The 27,179-nt window shown below is 43.1% G+C and overlaps 1 protein-coding gene and 1 long non-coding RNA gene across 3 annotated transcripts in view; both read left to right on the plus strand.

Moving 5' to 3' along the window:
• Slc16a10 (solute carrier family 16 member 10) overlaps nt 1-27,179 on the plus strand; it is a 145,247-nt gene that overhangs the window by 65,663 nt on the left and 52,405 nt on the right. For both annotated transcript variants that reach the window (XM_051164485.1, XM_051164484.1), the window contains exons 3-4: nt 3,743-4,196; nt 24,654-24,797. In XM_051164485.1, coding sequence (XP_051020442.1) covers nt 3,743-4,196; nt 24,654-24,797 — 598 coding nt within the window. The remainder of the gene's footprint in view (nt 1-3,742; nt 4,197-24,653; nt 24,798-27,179) is intronic.
• LOC127205281 (uncharacterized) lies at nt 24,797-26,141 on the plus strand. Its single transcript, XR_007832603.1, has 3 exons — nt 24,797-24,831; nt 24,970-25,107; nt 25,338-26,141. It is a non-coding gene; the product is annotated as an uncharacterized LOC127205281 (long non-coding RNA).

Genomic DNA, 27,179 nt, shown 5'->3' on the forward strand with positions numbered 1-27,179 from the left:
TTTTAGTTAGAGGAACGCTGCCATTGCCGAGGGGCAGCCTGAAGACCTTCCTCCAGCCAGGTGCTCGGCCTCACTTCCCACACGGTTATCTTTCCTGCCTCCCCTCATGCTTCCTTAGTTAAAAAACATCATCTTGTCCTGGGCGGATAAGAAGGGATAGCTCTCAATATTGGCCCTGTTTTTTATTATTAAGTTTTTATTAATATTACTAGTATTATTAGTATTGGCCCTGTTTACTTTAAGTTTTTCATATTCACTCAGCAGAATCCTTAGCATTTCTTATTTCACTCTCCAACACACACACACACACACACACACACACACACACACACACACACACACACCCTTTCCTCAATCTAAAGTAAGCACTTAGCTTTTGTACTTTTCCACTTACATTTTTATTCAGGTTCTTTAAAACTATACTTCTCAGTAGACACCGGTTTTCATCTTTAGAGACCCTTTCTGATTGCTTCTAAACTTATTATTTAAAAAGAAAAGACGCTTGTTTGGAGTTCTCGAGCTACTGGTTTCCTGAGCCTGTGGCTGTACCACTCCGAGGCCACGGAGAGGGAGGGAGGGTGAGGCCTACGAGGTAGAGAGCCTGTGGAGCCTGGTGCCCAGCTCAGGAGAAAACCACACAGACAAGCACCAAGCATTTGTTTTTCAAACCCTTTGACTTGTAACCCAATTTGTCCCTCTTCCTCCATCTCTGTATCTCAGTGCAGCAGAAGCAATTCTTGAGACCACATTGACCTTTATATACATAATATCCTCACGTGACCCAGTTTCATTGTTGAACCTGCTAGTCAGAGGCTGTCAGCCCATCGCAGAGTATCATGGAAAGAGCTGGTGTAAGTTACCAGCGAGAGGTCCGCTTTTCCTGTGAGTCCATGTCTGCTTTCTTAGGAAGCCTTCTAGCACACTGGTCACACCAGTGTCGTGGCTCTGAAGACTTTGTGCATGATTAGAATCCTGTGTCATACTGGCTTACACTTCAGTTAGATGTCAAACCTCAGCTGTGGCTGGTCTTTGCTACTTTGTGGGTTCTTCTTTTCCCCACTCTTTGTCCCTGCAGTTTCACCCCCCTTAATGCTAGATAGGAGAGATACAAGGACGGAGGGGAGAGAGGAATTAGGAAAATCCCTGAATCTACTTTCTTTCCTTTTGTTTCTTCTTTGACCACAGCTACTAACAAACCACAACCAACCTCCCTAAGCGACCAAGAACCACTGATCTGTGGGTGTTCTAGCATTTATATACCCTCTGAAAAGTTCCCAGAATTCCAAATGGGACACAATTGCAGAAACTATCTGCAGTTGCAAAAACCACACCTCTCCTAGAGAACGAGGCAAATCATAGTTAGTTGCCATGGGCAGTCCAAAGCAACCCCATAGCCCCACACCTGGGATTAAAATGAAAATGCATTTTAAAAATATTTGTGTGTTTTTAAGGAAATCAGATTCCAAAGTTGTCACTACTCAACCACTGAAACCAGCTGTTTGTCATGAGGACAGACATACGGTGACAGAAGTTCTGTGGGGACAGTGGCACAGAGGCACAAGGAAAGATATGAAGCCAGTCTCATTAAGTGTATGAGATTTCCAATCATGCTCAAAAGAATGCTTCTGATTTACATACATGGCTATCTGGTTTTATCATCTCCATGGTGTGGAGTAACTACAGCACGTGATGTTTGTGATAAGAGATGTTATCAATACTATTTCTAATGTATGCATATTGTGGGAGGCAGAGAAATGTATAATAGATTTTTATATTTTTTCTTTAAAATTCTTTAACATTTTTGAGTTTTCAAGAATTTGCAAGTGTTTGGAAAGCTGCTTATGTGGAAAATTTGGTAGAGTGAAACATCGTGGATGCGAGGCTAATCTCTGCCACAGTGAGAGACTTTGTCTAAAAAAACACAGCAGGCAGCTCCCATCTCCAAGCAAGAAGAATGAAGCAGGGCTGGAGAGATGCCTCAGTGATTAGAGCATTGGCTGTTCTTGTAGGAGACCTGGGTTCGATTCCAGCCCATAACTGTCTGTAGCTCCGGTCCCGGGGAACCCAGTGATTCCATCATCCACATGGTGGCCCATAACTGTCTGTAGCTCCAGTCCCAGGGAACCCAGTGATTCCAGCATCCACATGGTGGCTCACAACTGTCTGTAGCACTGGTCCCAGGGAACCCAATGCCCGCTTCTAGCTCCATAAGCATCAGGCACACACATGGGACACAGATTCAGGCAAAGCATCTATACACATAAAATAAAATAACAGTTAAAATATAATTTTAAATGAATTATATCTGTATAAATCTTGCTGGGAATAGAGATAGACATATTCCTTTAAGCAGACTGAGTAACTTGAACACACACACTTTCCCACCTGATTAATGCATCTATTGAATCAAGAGTAGAGATTTGGTAAATAGTGGTCAGAGTGAAGTGAGATTGATCTGGGAAGGCCTAGAAGTAACTCTAGAAGGTGGTGCTGGTGCGAATTAGTCAAGGCTTAGGGCATCCCAGAGGCTTGCCGACATGCCTTCGTTTGATGAGATCTGAGTCCCTTGTGATTACCTCAGCATATTGGTAGGTGAGCATTACTGTCCAAGATTTAATTATTAACCAGCCTTATCTATCTACTGATAAATAGCCTTTTGAATTGGACTTTGAAAAAAAGAAAGAGAGAGAGAAAGAAACGTGACTTCTAACTTTTCTTTTAGTTCTTACCTCAATTCAAAGCATGCAGCCCTTCCTAAGAGATGTAGTTATCTGATAAAAATAAAAATTCTCACGTTCTTTATCATTCTTTTGAGACTTAAATAACAAGTTACTTTAAAAGCTTGCAGACTGAAATTACTGCTGAACACACTTAATTCAGTCTTAATGCAATCTGAATATGATTTCTTCTTCTCTTGCACAATGCTGGGAACGACGCAATACAGGGCAAAGGTTGGTCGACAGCCCTAGGACCGTGGGGGGTGGGAGGGGAGCACACCTCTCCATGCAAAGGTTCCTGATATAAGACTGAGGAGGCAGCACCAGGCAGCCTTTCCTTAGACTACATCGCTTAGTAAGCACCTGGGAAAATGCCATAAAAATGAGTGTGCATAGTTAAGTTGTAATTTGACAGTACTATTGAACAAGATTTTATTGTCCCTTCCTGGCAGCTGCTGTCTTCATTTCTGAGCTGTGGAGAGCCTGGCTCTTACCCAGTGCTCTGTGTGGTTCACCAGAAACCCTTGGCAGGGAGAAGGGGAACTATGTCACTGATGACCTTAATGGCCATTTTTCGCACATTCAGATTAAACTAAAGTCTTTTACTGTTATATTCTTGATTTAGTAAGCCCTTCCCCCTCCCTTTATTTTATTTTCTGGAAAAAAAAAATGTTGACAAGGTCTGATTTTGGCTAAGGGAGTCCCTTTTAAGATTTTTTTTTTTTTTTTTTTTTTTTTTTTTTTACTTTATGTGTATGACTGTTGAACTGCATGTATGTATGTGCACCAAGTGCATGCCTAGTGCCCTCAGACTCAAGAAGAGCCATCAGGTGCCCTGGGACTGGAGTTATGGTGGTCGTGAGCTGCCACGTGGGTGCTGGGAAGCCAGTCCAGGGCCTCTGTGGGAGCAACAGATGCTCTTCACTGCTGAGCTGTCTCTCCAGACCCCCAATAAGGTCTGTTCTACCAAGCACCATAAAAAAGATTAAAGCTCCTTTCTGTCCTTTTCTTTTCTCTTTACGCAGCTCCATCGAACCTCTGTACCTCACCTATGGGATCATATTTGCCTGCGGCTGTTCCTTTGCCTACCAGCCTTCTCTGGTCATTTTGGGACACTACTTCAAGAAGCGCCTTGGACTAGTTAACGGCATCGTCACGGCTGGCAGCAGCGTCTTCACAATCTTGCTACCTTTGCTCTTAGGGAATCTGATCCACAGTGTGGGCTTCTTTTACACGCTGCGAGTCCTCTGCATCTTCATGTTTGTGCTCTTTCTGGCTGGCTTTACTTACCGACCTCTTGTTCCCAGCGCCAAAGAGAAAGAGAGCGAGGGCAACAGGCTCTCCTTCTTTTCCAGGAGAAAATTTAGTCCTCCGAAAAAGATTTTCAATTTTGCCATCTTCAAGGTGACAGCCTATGCAGTGTGGGCTGCTGGGATACCGCTTGCTCTTTTTGGATACTTTGTGCCTTATGTCCACTTGGTGAGTATGCATCTTTGGCTCCATTTGTAATAAGTATCATCAGGTCACACAGGGAGATGTAGATGAGCAAGACAGGTCGGGCTGAAGCCAGACAGTGAGTGCCCTGTTGTGACCCCAGACCGGGAATTAAAGGTCTTTCAAACAGGAATAGTTCCCCCACCAGACGATTAAACAACGGATCTGATGGTATGCTTCAGCATTTTAAAAATCTCAATTTACAAAAGCAGTTTTTATTTAATTTAATTTATTTATTTATTTGTTTGTTTATTAATTTATTTTTTGAGACAGTATTTCTCTGTGTAGCTTGGCTGTCCTGGAATTGCTTTGTAGACCAGGCTTGCCTTGAACTCACATCAATCCTCCTGCTTCTGCCTCCGGAGTGCTGGGATTAAGGGCGTGCGTCACCACGCCCAACTCAAAAGCAGTTTTTAAAAGGGCGACTTAAATCTTGGAAGGAATTATATCAAGGTAAGATATTTGGGATGGGTAAGATGGCCTCGTGGAGAAAGGCCCTTGCTGAGAACCCTGAAGGCCTGAGTGTGATGCCTGAAACCCCCATGGTGGGAGGAGCCCACCGACTTCTGAGGGCTGGCCTCTCACCTCCACTGCAGCTGCCTGTGAACCCCCCCTCCCCACCACCACCCCTATGAATATTAATACTAATAAATTTGAACAAATGAATGTAGAAATTAAATGGTTAACAAAATGACAGTGACTGACACGAAGAAATGTGGGGTACTTCTGGGCGAACAGGAGTCCTCTTCAGAGAAGTATTTGAGAAATTATAGGGATATCTTAAAGGAGAGAAGAGCCTTAAAGTTTTATGGGAAATTAGGATTTTTAAGTGCTCAAGCAGTTTATATTGTTTTCTTCGAAGTCAAAATTCAACCTAGCTGGGAGTAATGGCACACGCCTTTAATCTCAGCACTAGGGAAGCAGAGGCAGGCGTATCTTTGTGAGTTTGAGGCCAGCCTGGTCTACAAAGGGAGTCCAGGACAGCCAGGGATATACAGAGAAACCTTGTCTCAAAAAACCAAAAATAAAAATACGCAAGCAAACATAAATAAATGGAAAATATAAAAACTCCTAAATTCTGCCTACTTACACTGAAACACTAATAAGCAGTGTCAAGGTATTTGCTCTTGGCAAAATGTATTCAAAGGTGCCTCTCTTTCTTCTTTCCTTCCTCTTCCTCCGTTTATTTTTCTTCTTTGCTGTTTGTGGTAGAAAATAAATATTCAATGATAAACAAAACAACAACCACAACAAACAAAAAAAAGAGGCATTTGCTCTCCAGTTTTTCTTCTGTGTATGTATTAACTACATGGGTGGACTTTGATCTTCTTTTTCTTTTCTTTTTTTTTTCTTTCTTTCTCTCTTTCTTTTTCCCTTATAGTCTCTTTGGGATATCTGCAATTTTTCTTTAGTTAAAAGTTTTGCTGAAAGTATCAGTGGCTCATATAATTACTGAGTCTAGAGGGTCAGCTAATAATGACCCCACAAGTCCTTCATGGCCTCCTGTGCACAGTTCAGAAAGTAACTGAGCCAAGGAAACTGTGATGTGCTGTCTTCTTGCTAGGGCAGTGGAGGAAGCAGCTGGGCCGGAGATGAAAAGGTGTGGGCAGGACTAGGGTGGTCACTGGAGTGTGGCACTCAGTGTGGCATTCAGAGTAAGTAAAACCTTCTCTGTTGGGCCTTCCTCATCCTTTCATGTGTCTCTACAACCACTCAGTTTGTTTCTGTTGGAATATGGGTCTGTTGAGAAAGAGCCAGCTTTACCAACCTACCTGTTGATAACATTCCTAATTACTTCCTAATAATCCCCATCACTTCCCGTCTTGACGATTCCGAGTTGGGTTTTGTCTGTTTGACTGCTGTTTTACTGGGCTTCTCCCTACTCTACCCCTCACTTGAGCATGCCCAAGTCTTACTCTTTGATCCTTTTGATCTGTGTCCACTGGGAGTCTCCTGAGTTCAAGTAATACACATGTCAGCGACTCCAGCATCTCTAGGCCAGCCCCTTCATTGAATTTTCCCCAGAGTTATATGCCAAATGCTTGCTTTAGTGTCTCCATCTGCGTGACTCCTGCTGTTTCAGACGTAACAGAAGCAACCACAAAGCCCTGATCTCAGTCCTCCAAATGTGCTCTGTCCCTTGCTGCCCTCATCTTAAGAGATAGCAATTCTGTCTTTCTAGAGAGTCATGCCTCAAACTTTGAGTGTTCTTATCTCCCCTTCCTTGTATATCACACCCCTGATAGAGTCAGGAAACCCTGCTGGCTGGCCTTTCAGTGGATATCTGGAATCTGACCACTTCTCACTATCATCAGTACCAGCCCTCTAGTCCCGGTCACCTCTGTGTGGAGGTCAAAGGGCAACTTGGAGGAATTAGTTCTTCTCTCATGTGGGTTCCTCACATTGGACATGACCTGTCATCCTTGGCTGCAAGCACCTTTGCGACTGAGCCATGGGGGAATTATGGCCTCCTGATTCTACTTGTTTCATCAGTGTTTTCACTCACTTGTTGAGTTGATATGTGATGCACAGATCGATCTTACACTTTTATTGTTTTTAAACTGTACGGTCTGTTACATAGGCCCTACAATGTCTCAATTCCTCTGTCATGGTTGCCAAGGTAATTAAGTTTGTATAAGGCAATAAGCTGCTGCCAGTTCTATTTTTGTTTTATAGGTCCTGGATTATATTTGTGTGCTGACATTAGCATGGCTGTGCTTTTCATAAGAGAATGCTAACAGGAGCTTTGCGGTTGGATCTTGGATGTTTATTACAGGAGAATTAAGTGCTTTTAATGTCCATGGAGGCAGCAGTTGCAGGATTAACATTCTTGTCCACTGTTTACTACCGAAGGGCCCCTGTTAATATGTTATACTTCCTACTTTAGAGTTTATAAAAAGTTAATTCTGATGCAGCAGTTTGAATGAGGGATTTTTGATCAAAATTCTTTTAGCATTATAATTTATTCACATATTTTTCCTTTTTTTCTTAAATTAGAAATATACATCATGTGCAATCCTAAAACGAAAAAAAAATCTAATGACCTTAAAGTAGCTTACAAGATTCTCCATGATCTGGCTTCTCCTGCCTCTAGAGACTCTCCTGACTTGCCTGCCTTGCTCACTAAGCCCCTGTGTCCACCTTCTCTCCACTTACATGTGCACAAGGCAATAAACTGCCCAGAGTTCCATGGTAACCTGGCTACAAGGGAAGATTTCTCCCCCCGCCCCAGCATTCCCAAAGTCTTCACACCTGCTCTTCTTTTTTTTTTTTTAAATTTTTTATTTTTTTATAGCACTTCATAGTTTCTAACCTATTTTAATAATTGCACATTTATATAATTTTCTGGGATATAAATCCCATGGAATTAGGCTCTTCTTCTGTTTTGTTTTGACACAAAGCAAATAGCACAGTGTCAGGCATACAAAAGGTGCTCAAATATTGGCTGGATACGTAAGTCTAAAGGGACACACTGAGAGTTATAGTCTTACCATTTTACTCTTTAATTTCCTCTGTGTTCGTGCCATAGTGATATTCATTCAGTACTTAACTCATAAGCTCAAACTCAGAAAACCTCAGAATAACAAGATAACTACCAGTGTTGTCAGTTCACAGGAGGGGAAGAAGTGATGCCCAGTGCTTGGATGCTCACTGCATACATCTATACTGAAACTACTGTCTCTATAGGAGCTGTGTCTTCATGACAGCTGGAAGACTCAGAGTCTGTAAGAACTGTAGCATGGCCACAGATCAACATAGCTTGGGACATGTCAGTCTGGTGACTGATGACATGTCTAAAATGACAGTGATTTTGTAACTTTTCTTACTGCTGTGAAGCAGTCCATCCTGAGTATAAAGATGACAATTTAGTTTCAGTTGCTGTCATCGTCTGTCATCATGCACACTTTGAAGCTCAGCAGTCCAGTGCCTGTTTTCTTTGACTCAACACTGGTCATTGGGTTGAGTTGTTTTTAGACTTGAAATCACAAAAATCTTTATCAAGATGATTGGTTGCCTTGTACATTGAAAACCTGTACTATATTATTCATTATTTATATTATAAAATGTTATGAGACAAGATCTTTCTTTTTTAAATTTTATTATTATTATTTTTAATATTTTAATTTATTCATATTATATCTTAATTGTTAGCCCATCCCTTGTATCCTCCCATTCCTCCCTCCCTCCCGCTTTCCCCCTACTCCCCTCCCCTATGACTGTGACTGAGGGGGACCTCCTCCCCCTCTATATGCTCATAGGGTATCAAGTCTCTTCTTGGTAGCCTGCTATCCTTCCTCTGAGTGCCACCAGACCTCCCCATCAAGGGGACATGATCAAAAATGGGGCACCAGAGTTTGCATGAAAGTCAGACCCCTCTCTCCACTCAACGGTGGAGAATGTCCTGTCCATCGGCTAGATCTGGGCAGAGGTTCGAAGTGTACTGCACATATTGTCCTTGGCTGGTGTCATAGTTTGAGCAGGACCCCTGGACCCACATCTGTGCGTCATAATGTTCTTCATGTAGGTTTCTAGGACCCTCTGAATCCTTCTATTTCCCCATTCTCCCTTGCTTCTCTCACCTAATGTCCCAATAGGATGTCTTCCCCTTTGACCCACTTTCCTGGTAAGTGAAGACTTTCATGGGACATGCCCCTTGGGCTAGTGTCTCGATGTAAGTGAGTATATACCATTTGACTCTTTTTGCTCCTGGGTGAACTCACCCATTATGGTAATTTCTGGTTCAATCCATTTGCCCACAAATTTCAGGAATTCCCTGTTTTTAATAGCTGAGTAGTATTCCATAGTGTAAATGTACCACAGTTTCTTTATCCATTCTTCAACTGAGAGACACTTAGGCTGTTTCCATGTTCTGGCTATTATGAATAAGGCCGCTATGAACATGGTTGAGCATATGTCCCTGTTGTATGCTGGAGCATTTTCTGAGTATATTCCAAAGAGTGGAATAGCTGGGTCTTGAGGAAGCCTTATTCCCATTTTTCTGATAGACAAGATCTTTCTATGTAGCCCTGGGCTGGTTTCAGATTGTTTGTTTGTTGTTTGAGACAGGATCTTTCTATATAGTCCTGGCTCTCCTGGAACTCACTCTGTAGATCAGGCTAACTTTGAACTCACAGAGATCTGCCTGCCTTTGCCTCCCAAGTACTGGGATTAAAGTTGTGTGCCATCACCCCTGACTTGGTTTAAAAGTTTTAATCTTTCTAGTTCATCCTCCCAGATATGGGAGTTATAGCCACTAGTTGTTGTTTTGTAAAGAAAATTATGTGTTAATATAGATATGGCTTGGTTTTGTGGCAGATAGTTCCAAAAGAAACTCTGACCTGGTAGACATATCCCATTTATGTCCTGTGAGATTAATGATAGATCATTTGCCTGCTAACATGGCAATTAAGTGGATTCCTAAGTCCACTTGTAATTGGGAATAAACAAGTTGTACTTTTAAACTAGAATCACCTTCCAGGGCAAAGAAGCCCATAAATGGGGAATGTAGTTCATCAAGAGCTACTTTGTCGATTTGGACAATGCCAGATGGCATCAGGGTGTCTCTCTCATGCACATGGCATGACTGGGAGACTCGAGTGGCCAGCCCAGCAGCCCTTTTCACTCAGCTCCAGCAAGATCATGTGATACAGAGCCATGCAAGCAGGTAGAGCAAACAATCTTTCATTTTTTTTTTTTTTTTTTTTGGCTTCCCAAGAGGAGGCTCAGGTCAACTTCACGAAGAGTGGCTTGTGTCGGGCATTTTCATGAAACACATAGCAAGCCCAATGAATGCAGCAGGTAACACAGAGCTGAGGAAGTACGTCCGGAAAGCTGTGCTTTTTTTTTTTTCCGCGGACATTCACTGAGTATGCTCAGAACTGAGATTTGAGCTGGGTATCAGCCGCAGTAAAGCCCACATTCACTCTGTGAGACAGTCTGGAGCTGCTCTTTCCAGACACGCTTGGGTGACACCCGTTTTCTTTGTCTTGCAGATTTCTTTTCACTCAAAACAGAACACTGGCAGTGGTCACCTAGCTGCCCTAGTGCCCAGGGCTTTGTTTGCAAGAAGAGAGAGGACTCTGAGGGGAACAGCTCTTGTCCTAAAACAACAGGAACAAGGGGACCCATGTGACCTTATTCCTAACCCCCAGATCTTTTCTGGTGGATAGTTCATTTGAATACAGGAAAATTAAGTCAATATAAAGTTACTTTTCCTAGCTGTCCCAAGCAGGATATGAACTACAAAGTAATGTATGTTCAGTTTTGTTTTCTCCAATAAATATTAACCATAACAAAACAAAAATAGGCACACACACAAATTTATAGTAAGATACATAGCCTAAATTTGATTAACAGATAAGTATTGTAAGAAAATAAATGGCCTCAGTTTAGAGCCACATACTTATATCTGAGGCCATTGGCCTGGAGCAAAGGGCCCCACAAAGTTAGTGTGCTGGGAAGATAGCTGGTGTTCTCTCTTGCTAGTAAGTGATTTCATTAGTCTTTGGGTGGTGGAGAAGATTGTTTAAGCCGAGAATAGGTTTATGCCAGTTTATCCTTATCTCCAAGTTACAGGATTTTTTTTTTTTTTTTTTACAAGTTCTTTTGGTCAGCAACCACTAACTCCAAGGAGTACAGAACAGAAGGAAAGGAGCCTTCCTAGGAATTAGAGCTGTAGCCAGTCTTTGACACCCAAAGAAAGTTTAAAAGCCTTTAACCACTCTCACCCCCCCCCCCCATCTATTTTCCACTGTGTGTCTCTCTCTTCTGTCCCTATTACACCTTGCTATGCTGTCGCACTTGGCAGCTCACTTAAAAACAAGAATTCACATTCCATCATAACACATTGGAAAAATGTTCAACTTGGAGGCATAAGTTGAAACATGGACAGTTACTCACTCCAGCTATCTGCAGCCAGGTCAGTTGAACAGATTCTTGGCATGACGTGGCAGGAACAGCTGCAGGACCTAGGCTTCAGAGTACAGCTTAGTTAATTCTGCAAGTCTGTTCTCAGAGTCAGGCAAGGATTTGCTTTAAGCCAGTGGTTTCTTTAAACAGATGTAACATTGATTGATACTGTTTTTCCACATTTCTTTTTTAAGCTCTTGTTCTTATTAACATTCGGTTTCCACCCTGCTGAAATGTATGCACGGCATCAGGGCAAACTGGGTTACTTAGACAATGTGCTCAGGATTGCCACAGCCGAGAGCTAGGCTGGGTATTCTGAAGAGTGTGGTTTTTAAATGAAATACTTAAATACTTGCCAGAAATACATAGCAGTGATGTAGGAGGAACAGGAACTGTACCGGCCATAGAACTGCACACTGCTGCTGCTGTGTTAGACAGGAAAAGGAATGAAGGTGCAGAAAGGTAAACTACTTGCCAAAAGTCTCATAGAAGTAATGGGACCGGGTGTAATGTTTGTTTGTTTTTTAAATCTTTTGGGGGGGGGTGGGATAGAGCCTTATCATAGCCTAAACTGTAAATGTGCACATGTGGAAATGGGGCTGTCATGGGTGAAGCTATGCTTTCATCTTGCCTTGGCTAGCTCAGCCAGAACGTCCAGCTCTTCAGTGTTGCTGGTAGCAGTTGCCTGTTCTTCTTTCCTGGGTATTACTCAGAGCTCAGGCTGTTGTGTGGTACATCTTCCTAGAGAGCACAAGGCTCACAGTAAGACCCTTCAGTTGCTGCTTTGTTTGTTGTTCACTCGTGTGTGTGTGTGTGTGTGTGTGTGTCTGTATGCATGTGTGTGTATACATGTGTGTATGCGTGTGTATATGCGTGCGTGCGTGCGTGTGTGTTGCATGCTAGTGCATGTGCAGGTCAGAGGATAACTTTTGGGAGTTGTTTTTCTCTTCCACTGTAGCTTCTGGAGATCAAACTATGGTCATCAGGCAAGAACTTATAGCCACTGAGTCATTTTGCTGGCCAGGAGTGATTATAGTGAGGCTTCCCTTCTCCTTTTTCGGCTTCTTTTTTTCCCTCCCTCCCTCCCTCCCTCCTTCCCTTTCTTTCTTTCTTGTTTGTTTGTTTTGAGACAGTTTCTCTATGTATTCCTGGTTGTCCTGCAACTTACTGTGTAGCCGAGCCTGGCCTTGAACTCATGGAGATCCCCATGCCTCCCTTCAAATACTGGGATTAGGGTTGTGTGCCGCCATGCTTGGCTAGGCTTAAATTTTCTGCCTTCACCCAGGTAGTGACCATTTGTGAGGGAAGCCCCGCTAACACTGCTTCTCTCACTGATAGAGGACATAGAAGCTTCGCTTTGCTCACAGGTTGCAAGATTCTATCTACACTGGAATGGCTTTAAACTAGACTTAGGGTAGGTCTTTCATTCTGTCAGTGTCACTTGTCCTTGCCTAGGTGACTTGTTTTAATTACAGCTCAGTTAAACAGATTCGAGCACTCATGCATTGAGCAGAAGCAGAGTTCCTGTTGTGTGCCCCCAGCACTGCAGGTGTGTGGCTGTCAGGCGTGATGGATCCAATGTCTCTCATGGAGGTAGCTTTATGATGGAACATTCTGTGTGTGGTGTTAGTGTCTGAAGCACTTGGGAAGCCTAGGACATAGAATTTCTCTAGCCTGTCTGTAAAGTCAGTGGTCAAAATTTTTTATTCAGCTTAATTATTCCTGGTGTGTTATATTAAAAACCTGAATGTTGAAATTTCAAACTCTTTCCCTCTTTAGCCCTAGGATCTAAGCACTGTGCTCTTCTCATGGAGGTAGCACTGTGCACTCTTCCAAAAATACCCTCGTATTGCTCTTTTGTGTTGGTTGCTACATGACTGGCCTCTTGCTTCGTCCCTGCATTTTTCAGTGGTGTCTGTGCCGTCTTTGCTCTTCCAGCTTCCCCGACCCTGCACTTTATTTCCCTTCAGATCTCAACATCTGCTGCAGTTTGGCTTTTCAGGTCAGTGCCAGTTTGCCTCCCCCTCCCCCTTAGCTTAACGACACAGGCGACATCTGCCAGCATGTTCTCCCGCTTGAGAAGAAGAAGACTCACGACTCCTTTGGCTACCGTGGCTTATTAGTGGAGAAGTTATGAATTCACAGAGCATTCATCAAAACAAGATAGGCTTGGGGCGTTTTAAAAAAGAGTATTTAAAAAAAATAAAATAAAATGATGCACAGTGTAGGAACTTGGTAGGAAGGGGAGGTGTGATTAATAAGTGTGGAATCTAGAAGTAAATGCACAAATTAAAACAAACTTGCTGCATTTAGCAGGGCAGAACAAATGTGTCATGTGCCCCAAGTTCTGGTTGACCAAAATAAATATTTACAGCAATTTCTGCAGTAGTTTTTAGACATAATGCATGGTTTACTCTGCCATGAAGTTACCCTAGGAAGTAGGTCCCAACCTCTAAATGACTTAAGATTGGTCGGGGGGGAAAGGAATCTACAAGTGATTTAAAGTATCTAATTTTAACTTAAATCAAGACACTGCAGTAGTGTAGTAGTTTTGTTCAGTCCTTGAATTGTCTAGTCTATTTAATGTAAACATGAGAAAGGCTGGTGTAACTCATTTGTCTGCATAAGTATACTGGGACTTTTGTGGGTAAGCGTCCATCAGGAACTGGGAAAGAAGAGACACGGAAGGAGCATGGCTGTCCCTGCCATTGGGTCAGTCCCCTGGTGGTGGCTGCAGACCCCTGCCCAGCATATGCCTGGCACCAATTTTTTTTTAAAAAGAGATTTTAGGTTGAGCTTACACACAGGCTCGTTGCGCTGCTGTGATACAAGGCCTGTGCCTGTCTCTACTTAAGATGCCTCTACGTTTAAGAATGCTGTAGTTCCAGTTTTTCTTTACCCTTTGGTATGGAACCCATGCCCTCTCCCAGGGTTATTGTCTCTCCATTTTATAGAGGAAGAACTTAGTAAGATTTAGATTAGTTCCAAATTTAGAGCAGTTTAAAGCTTTACAAACAGGACCCGCGGGATGGTGCAGTGAGTAAAGGTGCTTGTCACACAAGGTAACGGCCTGAGTTTGATTCCCAGACCACACATACAGGGGGGACAGAGAGAAGTGACTTCAAAGTAGCACCGTGACCTCCACGTGTGTGCTGTAGCGCGTGCACCTACCCACACACAATGCACACAGCAACCATAATGAGTACATCTCTTTTTAAAAGGGTATATACACGCATGGCAAGAGACATATAGTCTTGCTCAAGTGAAGTACATGCCCTGGACCTCGCACCTTCTCCCAGCTGCTTCCAGAAGATCTGGGGTGACCACAGCCCAGCAAGGAGGCTAAGATGCCTTCGCTTCCCCTTCTCTTACAAGTTAATCTGCTTTACACATACTGGACTTTTCCCCATGGTATTGTTGATCAAGATCTCGTGTATCTCAGCCTGCTCTGGGACTGTGTGGCAGGGGATGACCTTGAACTCCCAATCTTCCTGTCTCTCTTACTCCTAGGCACTGAGATTACAGGTGCTGGGAATGGAACCCAAGGCCTCCTGCAGGCCAGGCAAGCGCTTTACCAAGAGAGTTGTATTCCCAGGCCTTAGACAAGGTTTAAAAAAAAAGTTGAACCTCTAACATTAGAGAAAAGATTTCTTTTCTTTTCTTTCTTTCTTTCTTTTTTTTTTTTTAGATAGGGTTTCTCTGTCTCTGTGTAACCTTGGCTGTCCTGGACTGGCCTTGTAGACCAGGCTGGCCTCAAACTCACAGCAATCCACCCGCCTCTGCCTCCCGAGTGCTGGGATTAAAGGCATGTGCCACCACGCCCGGCTGAGAAAAGATTTTTAAAAAGTAATATTTGGCTATAGGCTACAGCGTACATGAACCTTGATGACATGATGCTCAGTGAAATAAGACAGACACAAAAGGACAAAAGCTCTCCACCCTGATGAAGTAGTCAAGCCATAATGAGAGACGTAGAATGGAAGTGTCCAGAGAACTAATGTCTAATTTTACTTAAAGTAGGAAAGCCTTAACTAAATAAGACTTTAATAAACTAACAGTATTTATGAATCTTCTCATTCAAGGAGAAATAGAACTAACTTGGAGGGTTGATGTGATAATCTGGCATATTGATGTCACTGCCATGAGTAAAGTTAATGTGTCCCTGAATCCTAGAAAGAAACTTGGTAATGAGCTGATTTCATCCTTTCCAATTTTCATATGAAGCCTGTCCTAGCTTCTAAACGCTAATTTCATCTGACCAGTTTTTTTTTGTGTGTGTTTATTTCCTTTGGACCATTTTTCCAAGTTTGTATGAATCTGCCATTGATTAAAGGTCCCATAACCATACCTGTTGGTTTATTTAGCCAGTAGACGATTTTATCACCAGATAATAAAAATTAATTGAATAAAAATAATAAATTGAAAGAGCATATTCCTTTCCTCTCTCCTCTCTTAATAAATGTGAACTGTAGAAACTTGTGACACCCCCAAAGAGCCTGGGTCACCCTAGATCCCTCTCTACAGAGTCTTCACGGCTGTTTTGTATTCTTGGAGTAGTCTTCCTTAGAGCCTGGCTGTCCTCTGTGGCTGGGCCGAGTGCTATCTTGATAGTCATCATAGAGGCAGGCCCCTTCTTTCACAGACTAACTGTTGAAATTCACAGCCCATTGTGTTGTGTACACTAGCTAGGCACTGGGAAGGCAGGAGTGTGAATCTGATGGGCTGAGAATGGACACCAAGAAAGAAACTTTGCAGAATCAGAGCCAGAGGTGGGTGGGATCAGTGACTCCATAGATCAACAGATCACACAACTTCCGTTATTCACAAAGACCTAGAAATTGTGGTGGTTGTGTTTCCCCCCTGAGATGGGCATGCTGCATAGCCCAGGCTGCCTAGATCCCACTGCCTGAGCTTCTGAGTGCAGGGACCGCAGTGTGAGCGACCAAACTCAGCCCAGAGTACTTGTCTCTTTGTCTTTGATAACTTCCAAAATATCTGGCATAAATGTTGACAGAGTAAACAATATCAGAGTACGTAAAAACTCTAGTCTGTTTTCCGTTTTAAGGTGAAGTCTTTAAAAAAAAAAAGACAAAAAAAAAGGTAAGCATGATCCACAGTCTGCCTTTTGAAAGAACTTGTTTATAACAATAAAATTACAGATTAGGGCAATGCTTAAAAAAAAAAAAAAAGATGCAGTCTTCTTTAAAATTGTAAAATTCAAATGACTTAAAATCCCAGATTTTTTATCATTTACCTTCCTGCTTCTGGCCATTTCAAATGCTAAGCAAGTAGTCACCACCAAGCTACAGTTAAAGGCTATTTAACTAGCAACCTAAATCCAAATTGGTTTTGGTTAATAACTCAACCAGAGACATTTTACTAAATCTTAATAATATCTAAGTTATGTTGTAAATATATTTAGGTGGTTTTTTTTTGTTTTTTTGTTTTTTTGTTTTTTTTTAACCTACAGGGAAAAAAATTTAAAGACTAGCAGGGGCGAACTAGCAAATGCTTTTAGAAGGATTTTTAGTTAGAAAGTGTTTTTCAGAATTAGACTTGAAAAACAACTAGTTTTTTTTTTTCCACCCATTGGTGCCTATTAAGTAATGTTTATTCCAGAAAGGTTTTTTTTCCCCCCAGTTGTTTTTCCTGTCTTAATGGTGCTCTGTCATTATCAATACCATGGAAACCCATTTTAATGAAATGGAAAGAGTGGTTGTTCAAAAAACAAACAGCATCAGCAGTGATGGCTTCTGGAGTCCAGCAGGCCAAAGGTTAGCTTCCATCCCAGTGAGCTGCTGAGGAGGCAGAAAACAACTCCCGGGCAACCTAAAGATGTTAGTCCCTAATGTGCTAGCAGGCAGATGGCGTCCCCTCTCAGCACATCTGTGTGCTAAATCTCACAGCTGGTCTGACGTAACAGACCAAAATGACATTTGGTGGCTTATCAGATCCTTGGCTGTCTGTTCTGTCCATAAAGTTCTAGTTCAGTGATTGGTATAAAAGGTTTAATTTTATCAGCCTAGGTTTCTGCATGCACTTAAACTCCCACCGTTTTAACCACTCCAGGTGCCTAGCTCGTATGTAGTGCTCTTGTCAAACTCCCTTTAAACTTACTTTTAAATCTCCCCTTTTTAAAAAAGCGAAAACAAGTTTGTAAAAAGAAATGCTAAGCTTGTTCCACTCAGGTTTTTGACAAGCCTGGAGTCAAAGGGTAGCGTGAAATCTTGTGTTGTGACTAATCCTGAGATTAACTATTAACAACTCAAGCAGGATGTCTATTCCCTTTCAAAGGTACAAGTTCTGTTTTGCTTTGCGTTGTAAAGGGTCTAGGCTTTTTCCCTTGACTATAGCTGTTAAAGAAGTAGTGCAGGCTATAATCCCAGAACTCAAGAGGCAGAAGAATTCGAGTTGGAGGCTAGCTTGGATCATACAGGAGAACCGTGCTTGCCACCCATGCCAAATTCATTTCAAAAGAAACTATATTTAAACCAAAATGTCTTCTAGAGTTAGGGGATGTGTTTTTAACATTTTAGGTGGCGATGCACATACTTATGATTTTTTTTTTTTTTAGTTTAAAATTTATTTATCTGTTAAGTTCATTTATTTTCTGTGTACATGTGTTTTTCTTGCAAGTATGTCTATGCACCACTTGTATACCTGGTGGCTGAGAAGGCAGTAGAAGGCATCAAAAGATCCCCTGGGACTGGAGTTACTGATGGTTGTCAGCCACCATATGGGTGCTGGGAGTGGAACCCAGGTCCTCTGCAAGAGCATCTCTTCAGCCCCTCATTCTAGGTTTTAAGACCAGGACTCTATCCATGACTGGCCTGAAACTAAGTAGACAGTACTGGCCTTGAAGTGGCAGCAATTCTCCTGCTTCTGTCTCTCCCAAGTTCTGAGATACAGACATGTGCCACCTGGCCCAGCCGGGTGAGTGTATTTTTAGAAATTCCTCTCAACCACATGCTAACAAGAAGCAGCAGGCGCATGCTGCTGGTCTCTGGTGTGGATAGCAGTGAGGAGAAAGGGGGATCCCTCCAGGAAGTAGGGAGCTGAAGTCTGTGTGAGTTTCGGAATCACCCAGACATTTGGCATTTGTTAGCCCAGTTTTGGATGTGCCATGCAAACTAGAGCTAAGAGTCCTCCCCCTACAAAGAATTTATTCTAGAAGTCAAGCCAATGTGCGTGCTGACCCCGCTCTTTCCAGTTTGATGATGCGTATCTCAGGAGCGAGGACAGATAATGATAAAGGAACCAATTTCCACAAACGTGGCAAACAGTGACAGATGACCAAAATATTTTTATTCTTCCAGAGAACACAGTGAGCAGCTGGCGTGTTTGGAAGGTTCTGTCCTTTGTTGTGTTTTTCAAGGATTATTTTTTCCTCTCATGCAGCCTGCAGTGTCCACTGGTGCTGGTCTTGTCATGTTTTCTTACCTCCCCATCCTGCCCTTTTAACACTTCTTGGTGAGTCAGTCCACTTCAAATCTACTGTCCAAATTGTTTTTGGTTTTCCTTGTTTATTCTTCAACAATGTGTGGTCTACACTAAAATTCTTCTATCACATTCTTTGTGTGACATGTTATATAAACATTATATGGAAATTTGTAGGCAAAAGGCACTTAAGCCCTTGTGTGTGTGTGTGTGTGTGTGTGTGTGTGTGTGTGTGTGTGTGGTCATCAGTGATAGCTAGTGATCTTGTTTCATAGCCAAATAACACAAATGAGGAAACAGTAGGTAATTGTTTGAGCCTTCTTGACCTGTGGCATTTGTGCTGTGCAGGTTTAGTCAGCTAATGGATTTTGCTATAGTACCACTGGGTTGTACAATGGCTATCCATTTAGTCTTCTTTCGTGACCGAGTGTCTGAGAACCAAAGCATTCTGCTGTGTTTTCTCAGCACAAGATACCTCTGTCCCGCGTGTCTTGCGTTGTGACTTCCCTGCAGGAGAGGTGAAGGGAGGGTGAGATGACTGATTTTCATGGGCAGCTTCCCTTGACCCCTTTAGGAAAAAAGGGGGTCTATTTTGCCTTCAGTTGTCAATCAGAAAAATGTTTTCAGTTCCGAGAAGGAGCCACCATTTAGTCAAGTTGAAGATGGCTAGATGAAGAGTGAAGAACTTGGTCTTCTTGTCCCGTGGATATAGAAGGAGCACACATTCTAGCACATTCTAGGATGTGAGCTCTTGGTTTCTTTGAGTAGTAAGACAGTAAATTTCATACCACGTAAAAGCAGCATCTGTGGTCGGCAAAAGCGCTGTTGCACGAATGGCGGAAAAATATTTTTACGAGCGGATGATGTAAGATGCTTCCAGAGGTGTCCAGTTCTACGTTATGCTTGAGATCTCAATAAAAGACATGTCTCTCCCCTACTTACGTATCCAGATAAAGTCTAAAGCTGAAGCCCAGCATGGAGTGCAGCAGATGGCTCAGCGGGTCAAGGCACTTGCCACCTAGCCTGATGACCTCAGTCCCACCCCCAGAACCCACATGGTAGAAGGAGAGAACTCACTAGTGAAACTTGTCCGGTGACCTCCACACACATACTGCGTGACTCCTGCCATACATACATACAATTAAATTTATTACTACTACTATTTAAGGATTGGAAATTTAATTGTAAGCTAGTCTGTTCCACATGGTGAGACCCTTAAAAGAAGATTTACTTATTGGTGTTACAGATTAAACCTGTTCTACCATTGAATTTACACCCCTTGCCCCCAATATAGTTAACCTTAAACAACTGATCTGAAAATAATATCCCTTGGATAAATACTAGACTCTAGTATTAGCTTTATGTTTGTTTAAGAAATGAGTTGAGTAAAACATGAAAGTGTCTGTTCCATAGTTTTCTGTCTCTGCCCACATGAGTATTGGAAGTACGAGTTTGAGCTGGGCGTGGTGGCGCACGCCTTTAATCCCAGCACTCGGGAGGCAGAGCCAAGCCGATCGCTGTGAGTTCGAGGCCAGCCTGGTCTACAAAGCGAGTCCAGGACAGCCAAGGCTACACAGAGAAACCCTGTCTCAAAAAACAAACAAACAAACAAACAAAAAACAAAAAGAAAGAAAGAAAGAAAATGCCAGTTTGACCCTATGCCACGATTTGTGTTAACCAGAGCACATGATAGTATGCAGAGGATGAGAGGGGACAGAAGTCTGTAAGTCAGACAGCAGCAGTTCTCCTTAGGTCCAGGCCAAGCCTCCTCGGTACTGCTACCTCAGTGAGGAAGGACACAGACACAGGGCATCACAGAGTGGCATCATCTGCACTGTACAGTCCTCACCGAATAACCAAAAATACTTTGCTGTTTTTGTGGAGCACATAGAGGGGGAGCTTTAAAAGTTCACAAATTTTATGTAGTAGTATCCTTTATTATTAAAGAACTAAGTTTCCAATTAAGGTATAATTTAAATTTCACCAATTTATTAAAAATATTATTGCATATTCATTGTACAAAATAGTGGGTTTTATCATGACTGATCATGTGATCATATTTTGTACACTGTAACATTTTCACACTCACATTACCTTGCCTCTTTCAAAAAAATCTCAAATATATAAATATTTTATCTTTTTATTCCTTATAAAGTTTGTAAAATAGATTGAGGGACGGTAAAATACTCAAAGGAAGAGAGAAATTTATTAGGCTCCTATTCTTAGTTTCATTAAAGTAATGACTGATAAATTTAGTCTTATGAATATTAAAGAATGTCTCTAGCAGGGCGTAGTTGCACACACCTTTAATCAGCACTCAGGGAGGCAGAGGCAGGATCACTGTGAGTTTGAGGCCAGGCTGGTCTACAGAGCGAGTCCAGCATAGCCAAGGCTACATAGAGAAACCTTGTCCCGAAAAAAAAGAAAAAAAAGAAAAAAACAAACAAAAAAAGAATGTCTCTGAAAGCTATGCTAAGAGCTGGTGGCGTCGCTAGGCACAACACTTGCTTGCTGAGGCCTACTGAGGCCTACTGAAGCCTTGGCTTTTCTCCTCAGCATGGGGTGGAGAAGGTAGGTGCCCTGGGTGCTTTCTAAGTGTTCCTAAAGAAAACCTGGGAACACGCACCCCATCGTAGCGAGCGCATCTATCCTACACGGGCCATTTTCCTCCAGAATGAGATCCTCATTCTGCTTTGTCTGAAGTGCCTGGTCCCTTCATGGGCTTGCAGCAAGTGAGTTCTTCAAGAAATGCAACGCAAGCCACTCTGTAATTTAAGCTAGGACAGTCTAAGTTATGTATAGTAAAATAAAAAAAGACAAAACGAGCTGTTATAAGATTTTACTTAGCTATACAGCTGAAGTGTTTATTGTTTTAACAGGCACTCGGTATTAGGCTATTTCTCGTGCCTTCTCTCCGATGGCTTCTGGCTCTCTGCATGTTTGTACTCATAACGTATCTCAGCTTCCTCTTGCCATGATTCAGTGCTCAGTGTAAGTATGGTCTATCTACAGGGGCAGTTGGCGTCGAGGCTACAGTAGAAAAGCAGAGGCCATTAAACTTTAGTCTAAAGGCTACAAACCCTGAGGGCTTGTAAGCTTTAAAACGTGAATGTAGGATGTTTAGGAATGGGGGTTCAAACAAGAAGCACGTTAGAAGGTTGCCATAGTGAGCCAGGCAAGGGCCAACAAAAGCCTAAACACAGGGACCACAGACCAAAGGAGGCATGTGTGAGTCCCTTAGCCAGGACACCATTACCATTTGGAGGCAATCTGATGTGAGAAGGGGAGCTGGAGTCATCTAAGATGGGGTGATCTAAGATGCCGTCGGTGAGCATGGTACTGTTAACCAAAATGCAGGAGGGCGACATGTAAGGGGAGGGTGAATGCAGTCTGAGCTGTGCTGACTTTGAGGTGCCCTTGAAATAGGCACAAGGGTACTGCCTGGTTTAATATGAAAAAAAGTTGCTCAGAGAATTTAACCAGGCTGGGTAGAAACGCGCCAAACTGAAGGCGCCCAAGGGCAGCGCTCAGCAACAGCAAGAAGTTAGAAAACCGAGGGCACAGTGGAAGGGAAAGGACACAGCAGCATGTGTGCAGTGGACATTGTGACAAACCTGTCCTGCTGAGCTGGCTGCCATTAAGCCTGAGATCAAAGCTGGCCTACGCAGTTTGCAGCATTGGATCATACGGTGTTCTAAGTTCAGGTTAGGTGCCAACTTCTGTACACGAGATCCAGATTTCACGTTTCTTCCAGGTTATTTATTTTTAATAAAAGAAGGCTGGGAGGGAGAGTCGGCAGCGCGGGCAGGAATGGTCCTCTGGGATGAGCGCCTTTTCCCACATGCATCGTATTTATTCACTGTTTAGAGGCTCTGTAGGCATTTGAGCCAAGGATCAGTAGTTAATAAACATTCAAAGGTAAAGCAGTAACAGATTGTGGAGAGCTTTAAATACCAGACGGAGTACAGAATATAGGCTGTAACCGGCAACTTTTGAGGACAGGATTGGTGAGATTAAAATCCCATTTATGAAGGTTATTCTGGATTCAATGTAAGTGAAAACGGAGAGGTTAGAAAAACTACCACATTTTTAATTAAAAGTTTAAATTATTGCTATATGTGTAGGTATTTTTGCCTGCGTGTATGTCTGTGCACTGCGTGCATACCTACAGAGGCCAGAAGAGACTGTCAATCACCTAGGACTGGAGTTAGACACAGTTGTGAGCTGCCATGTGGGTGCTGGGAATTGAACCTACGTCCTCTGGAAGAGCAGCCAGTGCTCTTACCTGCTGAGCCGTCTCTCCAGCCCCAATTTTTAATGATGAGAAATGAGATGGTGTAAAGATATATAACTGGGTTTAAGAAAATGGAAAGAAGAAAAAAGAAAAAAGAAAGAAAATGGAAAGCAGGAAAAAAAAAGTTAAATGGAAGTGTCTTAAAGAGGGAGATGCCTAGCCTTTAACGGCTGAGCCACTCAGAGGAAGGACAGCAAGTAGCCAAGAAGAGACTTAATACCCTATGAGAATATATAGGGGGACGTAATCCCCCTCAGGAACAGTCATAGGGGAAGGGAATAATGGGAAAATGGGGGGGGGGAGGAATGGGAGGATACAAGGGATGGGATAAACATTGAGATGTAACAAGAATAAATTAATAAAAATAAATAAATTTAAAAAAAAAAAAAAAAAAAGAGGGAGATGCCATCTAAAGAGCTCCCACTACATTAGTTACTTGGGCTGTTGAGCTTGGTGGGAAATTTGTTGCACTCTCCTGGAACTCCAGTGGATCTTGGCATATAAGGGACAGTGACTGCTAGAGTCATCATGGAAAAGTCAAGCAAAACATGCTTGCTAGGTATCTGGCCCAGAGGTCACTAACAGACACTGTTCTACTAGACTTTAAGTGGAGAGAAAGATTCTTTTTTGTTGTTGTTGAGACAAGGGCTCTCTATGTAGGCTTGGCTGTCCTGGACTCGCTTTGTAGACCAGGCTGGTCTTGAACTCACAGAGATCAGCCTGCCTCTGCCTCCCAAGTGCTGGGATTAAAGGTGTGCACTACCACGCCTGGCCCGAGAGAAAGGTTTTTTATCCCCCCATCCCCCACCCCACACTCCAACTACTTCAAGATCCAAGAGGTCCTTCATAAAATCGGTGGCCAAAATTAGTATCTGATTATTAACCGTATGCCAGCCATTCTTCTAAGGTGGTGTTAGCGTTGACCGAACCAAGGGCTTTACACATACTGGGCAGGTGCTTTGGTGCATCCCTATGCTCTCTGTGAGATGTCTTAACCCTCATAACAGCCTTGAAATGGATACTGTTGCTATTTCCATTTTGTAGACAAACCTAGATCCTAAAAAACAACTCAGCCTCAGGGCTCAATGGACCAGGACCAGTGTTTGGAACTGGCAGTCTAAGGATTTAATTGTAAATTGTTTGTGTGTCTGTATCTGTTGGCATGCCACACAGGAACCGTACACTTCCATGCAGGAAACCCTGGTGGAAAGTATTTCAAGGACATCAGTTTTTTTTTCTGGTCCCCCAGAAGAAATAAAACCCCGACGATGACCTTTAGCCATCTTCCAGGGGCCCGGGATACCCCAGGTCGCCATTCTCCTTTGAGGACTGGCTCATTGTTAGTGTGTGCTGATCTGTTTACTGAAAAAAATAATTATAGTAATAACTCGTCTTTTGAAATCTTGGTTTTCTAAGTCAAGGTCTGTCCTGAACTGTACTGTGTGGCCCAGGCTGGCCTTGCATTTCCAATTGTGTACTAGTCTGTCAAGAGCTGGGATTACAAGTGTGTGCCAACACACTCAGAAAAGTCATTCTTTTTATACAAGCTTTCTCATGATGGGTTTTCTTTATATATCCTTCTAGAAAATTATCACAGGATATTCTTTTAAATATTTAAATTTAAATTGTAAAGTGGGATTGGAGTAGCATTAGGGGCAGAGAGAGAGAGAGAGAGAGAGAGAGAGAGAGAGAGAGAGAGAGAGAGAGAGAGAGAGAGAGAATCAAAACACTTGGTGCATGTCTCCAACCTTGTGAGGTTTCCCTACCATATTCAGTGTGGTTTCCTTTTTCTTGACCTGCAGATGAACCATGTAAAGGAAAAATTTCAAGATGTAAAGAATAAGGAGGTGCTGTTCATGTGCATTGGCATCACTTCAGGAGTTGGACGGCTTCTCTTTGGCCGCATTGCAGACTATGTGCCCGGTGTGAAGAAGGTTTACCTGCAGGTACTCTCGGGCTCTCCTTCCCCTATAGATGGAGGTTTACCTACAGGTACTCTCGGGCTCTCCTTCCCCTATAGATGGAGGTTTACCTGCATGGACTCTCGGGCTCTCCTTCCCCTATAGATGGAGGTTTACCTGCATGGACTCTCGGGCTCTCCTTCCCCTGTAGATGGAGGTTTACCTGCATGGACTCTCGGGCTCTCCTTCCCCTATAGATGGAGGTTTACCTGCATGGACTCTCGGGCTCTCCTTCCCCTATAGATGGAGGTTTACCTGCATGGACTCTCGGGCTCTCCTTCCCCTATAGATGGAGGTTTACCTGCGTGGACTCTCGGGCTCTCCTTCCCCTATAGATGGAGGTTTACCTGCGTGGACTCTCGGGCTCTCCTTCCCCTATAGATGGAGGCTTACCTGCGTGGACTCTCGGGCTCTCCTTCCCCTATAGATGGAGGTTTACCTGCGTGGACTCTCGGGCTCTCCTTCCCCTATAGATGGAGGTTTACCTGCGTGGACTCTCGGGCTCTCCTTCCCCTATAGATGGAGGTTTACCTGCATGGACTCTCGGGCTCTCCTTCCCCTATAGATGGAGGTTTACCTGCGTGGACTCTCGGGCTCTCCTTCTCCAGCAGACTTTTTCTTGTTCCTGTTGGTGCACTTGTACTAAATGAACCTATATGAGTACACACTGTAAAGTGTGAAATATTGAAATAGACTCTGCAGACAGGTTTTCTTTTCATTTTTGTTTTTTGTGACAGGATTTCTCTCTGTAGCCCTTGCTTTCTTTGAACTCACTCTGTAGATCAGGCTGTCCTTGGACTCATAGATCTGCCTATTTCTGTCTCCCAAGTGCTGGACTTAAGGCATTTGCCACCACTGCTGACTTGTAGACAGATTTTCAAAGACAAAGCAATCCGTTATGAACTTGAATTTTGAATATTAGAGATTGACAGTCAAACAGCAATCTTTTCTGTTTTGTTAGGGAGCTCCACCAAACAAGAATATTTTTGCCTGTCATGTCTCCTAAGACATTATTATTTTTGGTCTACTTTTCAGTCATGTGAGGATCTAATGTCATTTGTAATATTTTGTGAACTTTGGGTATATGTTTCTGACTTTTGAGGTGCTTTCTTGCAAATTGCCTGCTAAGTGTTATAGGGTATGCTTAAACAGATCCTAATTTAAAGATTATTATTGATGAGCAGTGCACAGCAGAGTGTGTCCTTCATGCCAGAACTCTGTAGCTCTCTAGATGCGGTGGAGCTCAGTACAGTCCATGACACCCAGTTAGAAACTAAAAGTCATGGGGGACAGGATGGTACAGCTTACAGCACAGTGAGATAACAGTGCCCTGGGGTACAGGATGGTACAGCTTACAGCACAGTGAGATAACAGTACCCTGGGGGACAGGATAGTACAGTATTACAGCACAGTGAGATAACAGCGCCCTGGGGTACAGGATAGTACAGTATTACAGCACAGTGAGATAACAGTGCCCTGGGGACAGGATAGTACAGTATTACAGCACAGTGAGATAACATTGCCCTGGGGACAGGATAGTACAGTATTACAGCACAGTGAGATAACAGTGCCCTGGGGACAGGATAGTACAGCTTACAGCACAGTGAGATAACAGTGCCCTGGGGGACAGGATAGTACAGTATTACAGCACAGTGAGATAACAGTGCCCTGGGGACAGGATAGTACAGCTTACAGCACAGTGAGATAACAGTGCCCTGGGGACAGGATAGTACAACTTACAGCACAGTGAGATAACAATGCCCTGGGGGACAGGATAGTACAGTTACAGCACAGTGAGATAACAGTGCCCTGGGGGACAGGATAGTACAGTATACAGCACAGTGAGATAACAGCGCCCTGGGGACAGGATAGTACAGTTACAGCACAGTGAGATAACAATGCCCTGGGGGAAGGATAGTACAGTATTACAGCACAGTGAGATAACAGCGCCCTGGGGTACAGGATAGTACAGTATTACAGCACAGTGAGATAACAGTGCCCTGGGGACAGGATAGTACAGTATTACAGCACAGTGAGATAACAGTGCCCTGGGGACAGGATAGTACAGCTTACAGCACAGTGAGATAACAGTGCCCTGGGGACAGGATAGTACAGCTTTACAGCACAGTGAGATAACAGTGCCCTGGGGACAGGATAGTACAGTATTACAGCACAGTGAGATAACAGTGCCCTGGGGACAGGATAGTACAGTATTACAGCACAGTGAGATAACAGCGCCCTGGGGACAGGATAGTACAGCTTACAGCACAGTGAGATAACAGTGCCCTGGGGACAGGATAGTACAGCTTACAGCACAGTGAGATAACAGTGCCCTGGGGGACAGGATAGTACAGCTTACAGCACAGT

Source organism: Acomys russatus, chromosome 21 (assembly GCF_903995435.1).
Source record: "Acomys russatus chromosome 21, mAcoRus1.1, whole genome shotgun sequence".
NCBI classification, from domain to species: domain Eukaryota; kingdom Metazoa; phylum Chordata; class Mammalia; order Rodentia; family Muridae; genus Acomys; species Acomys russatus.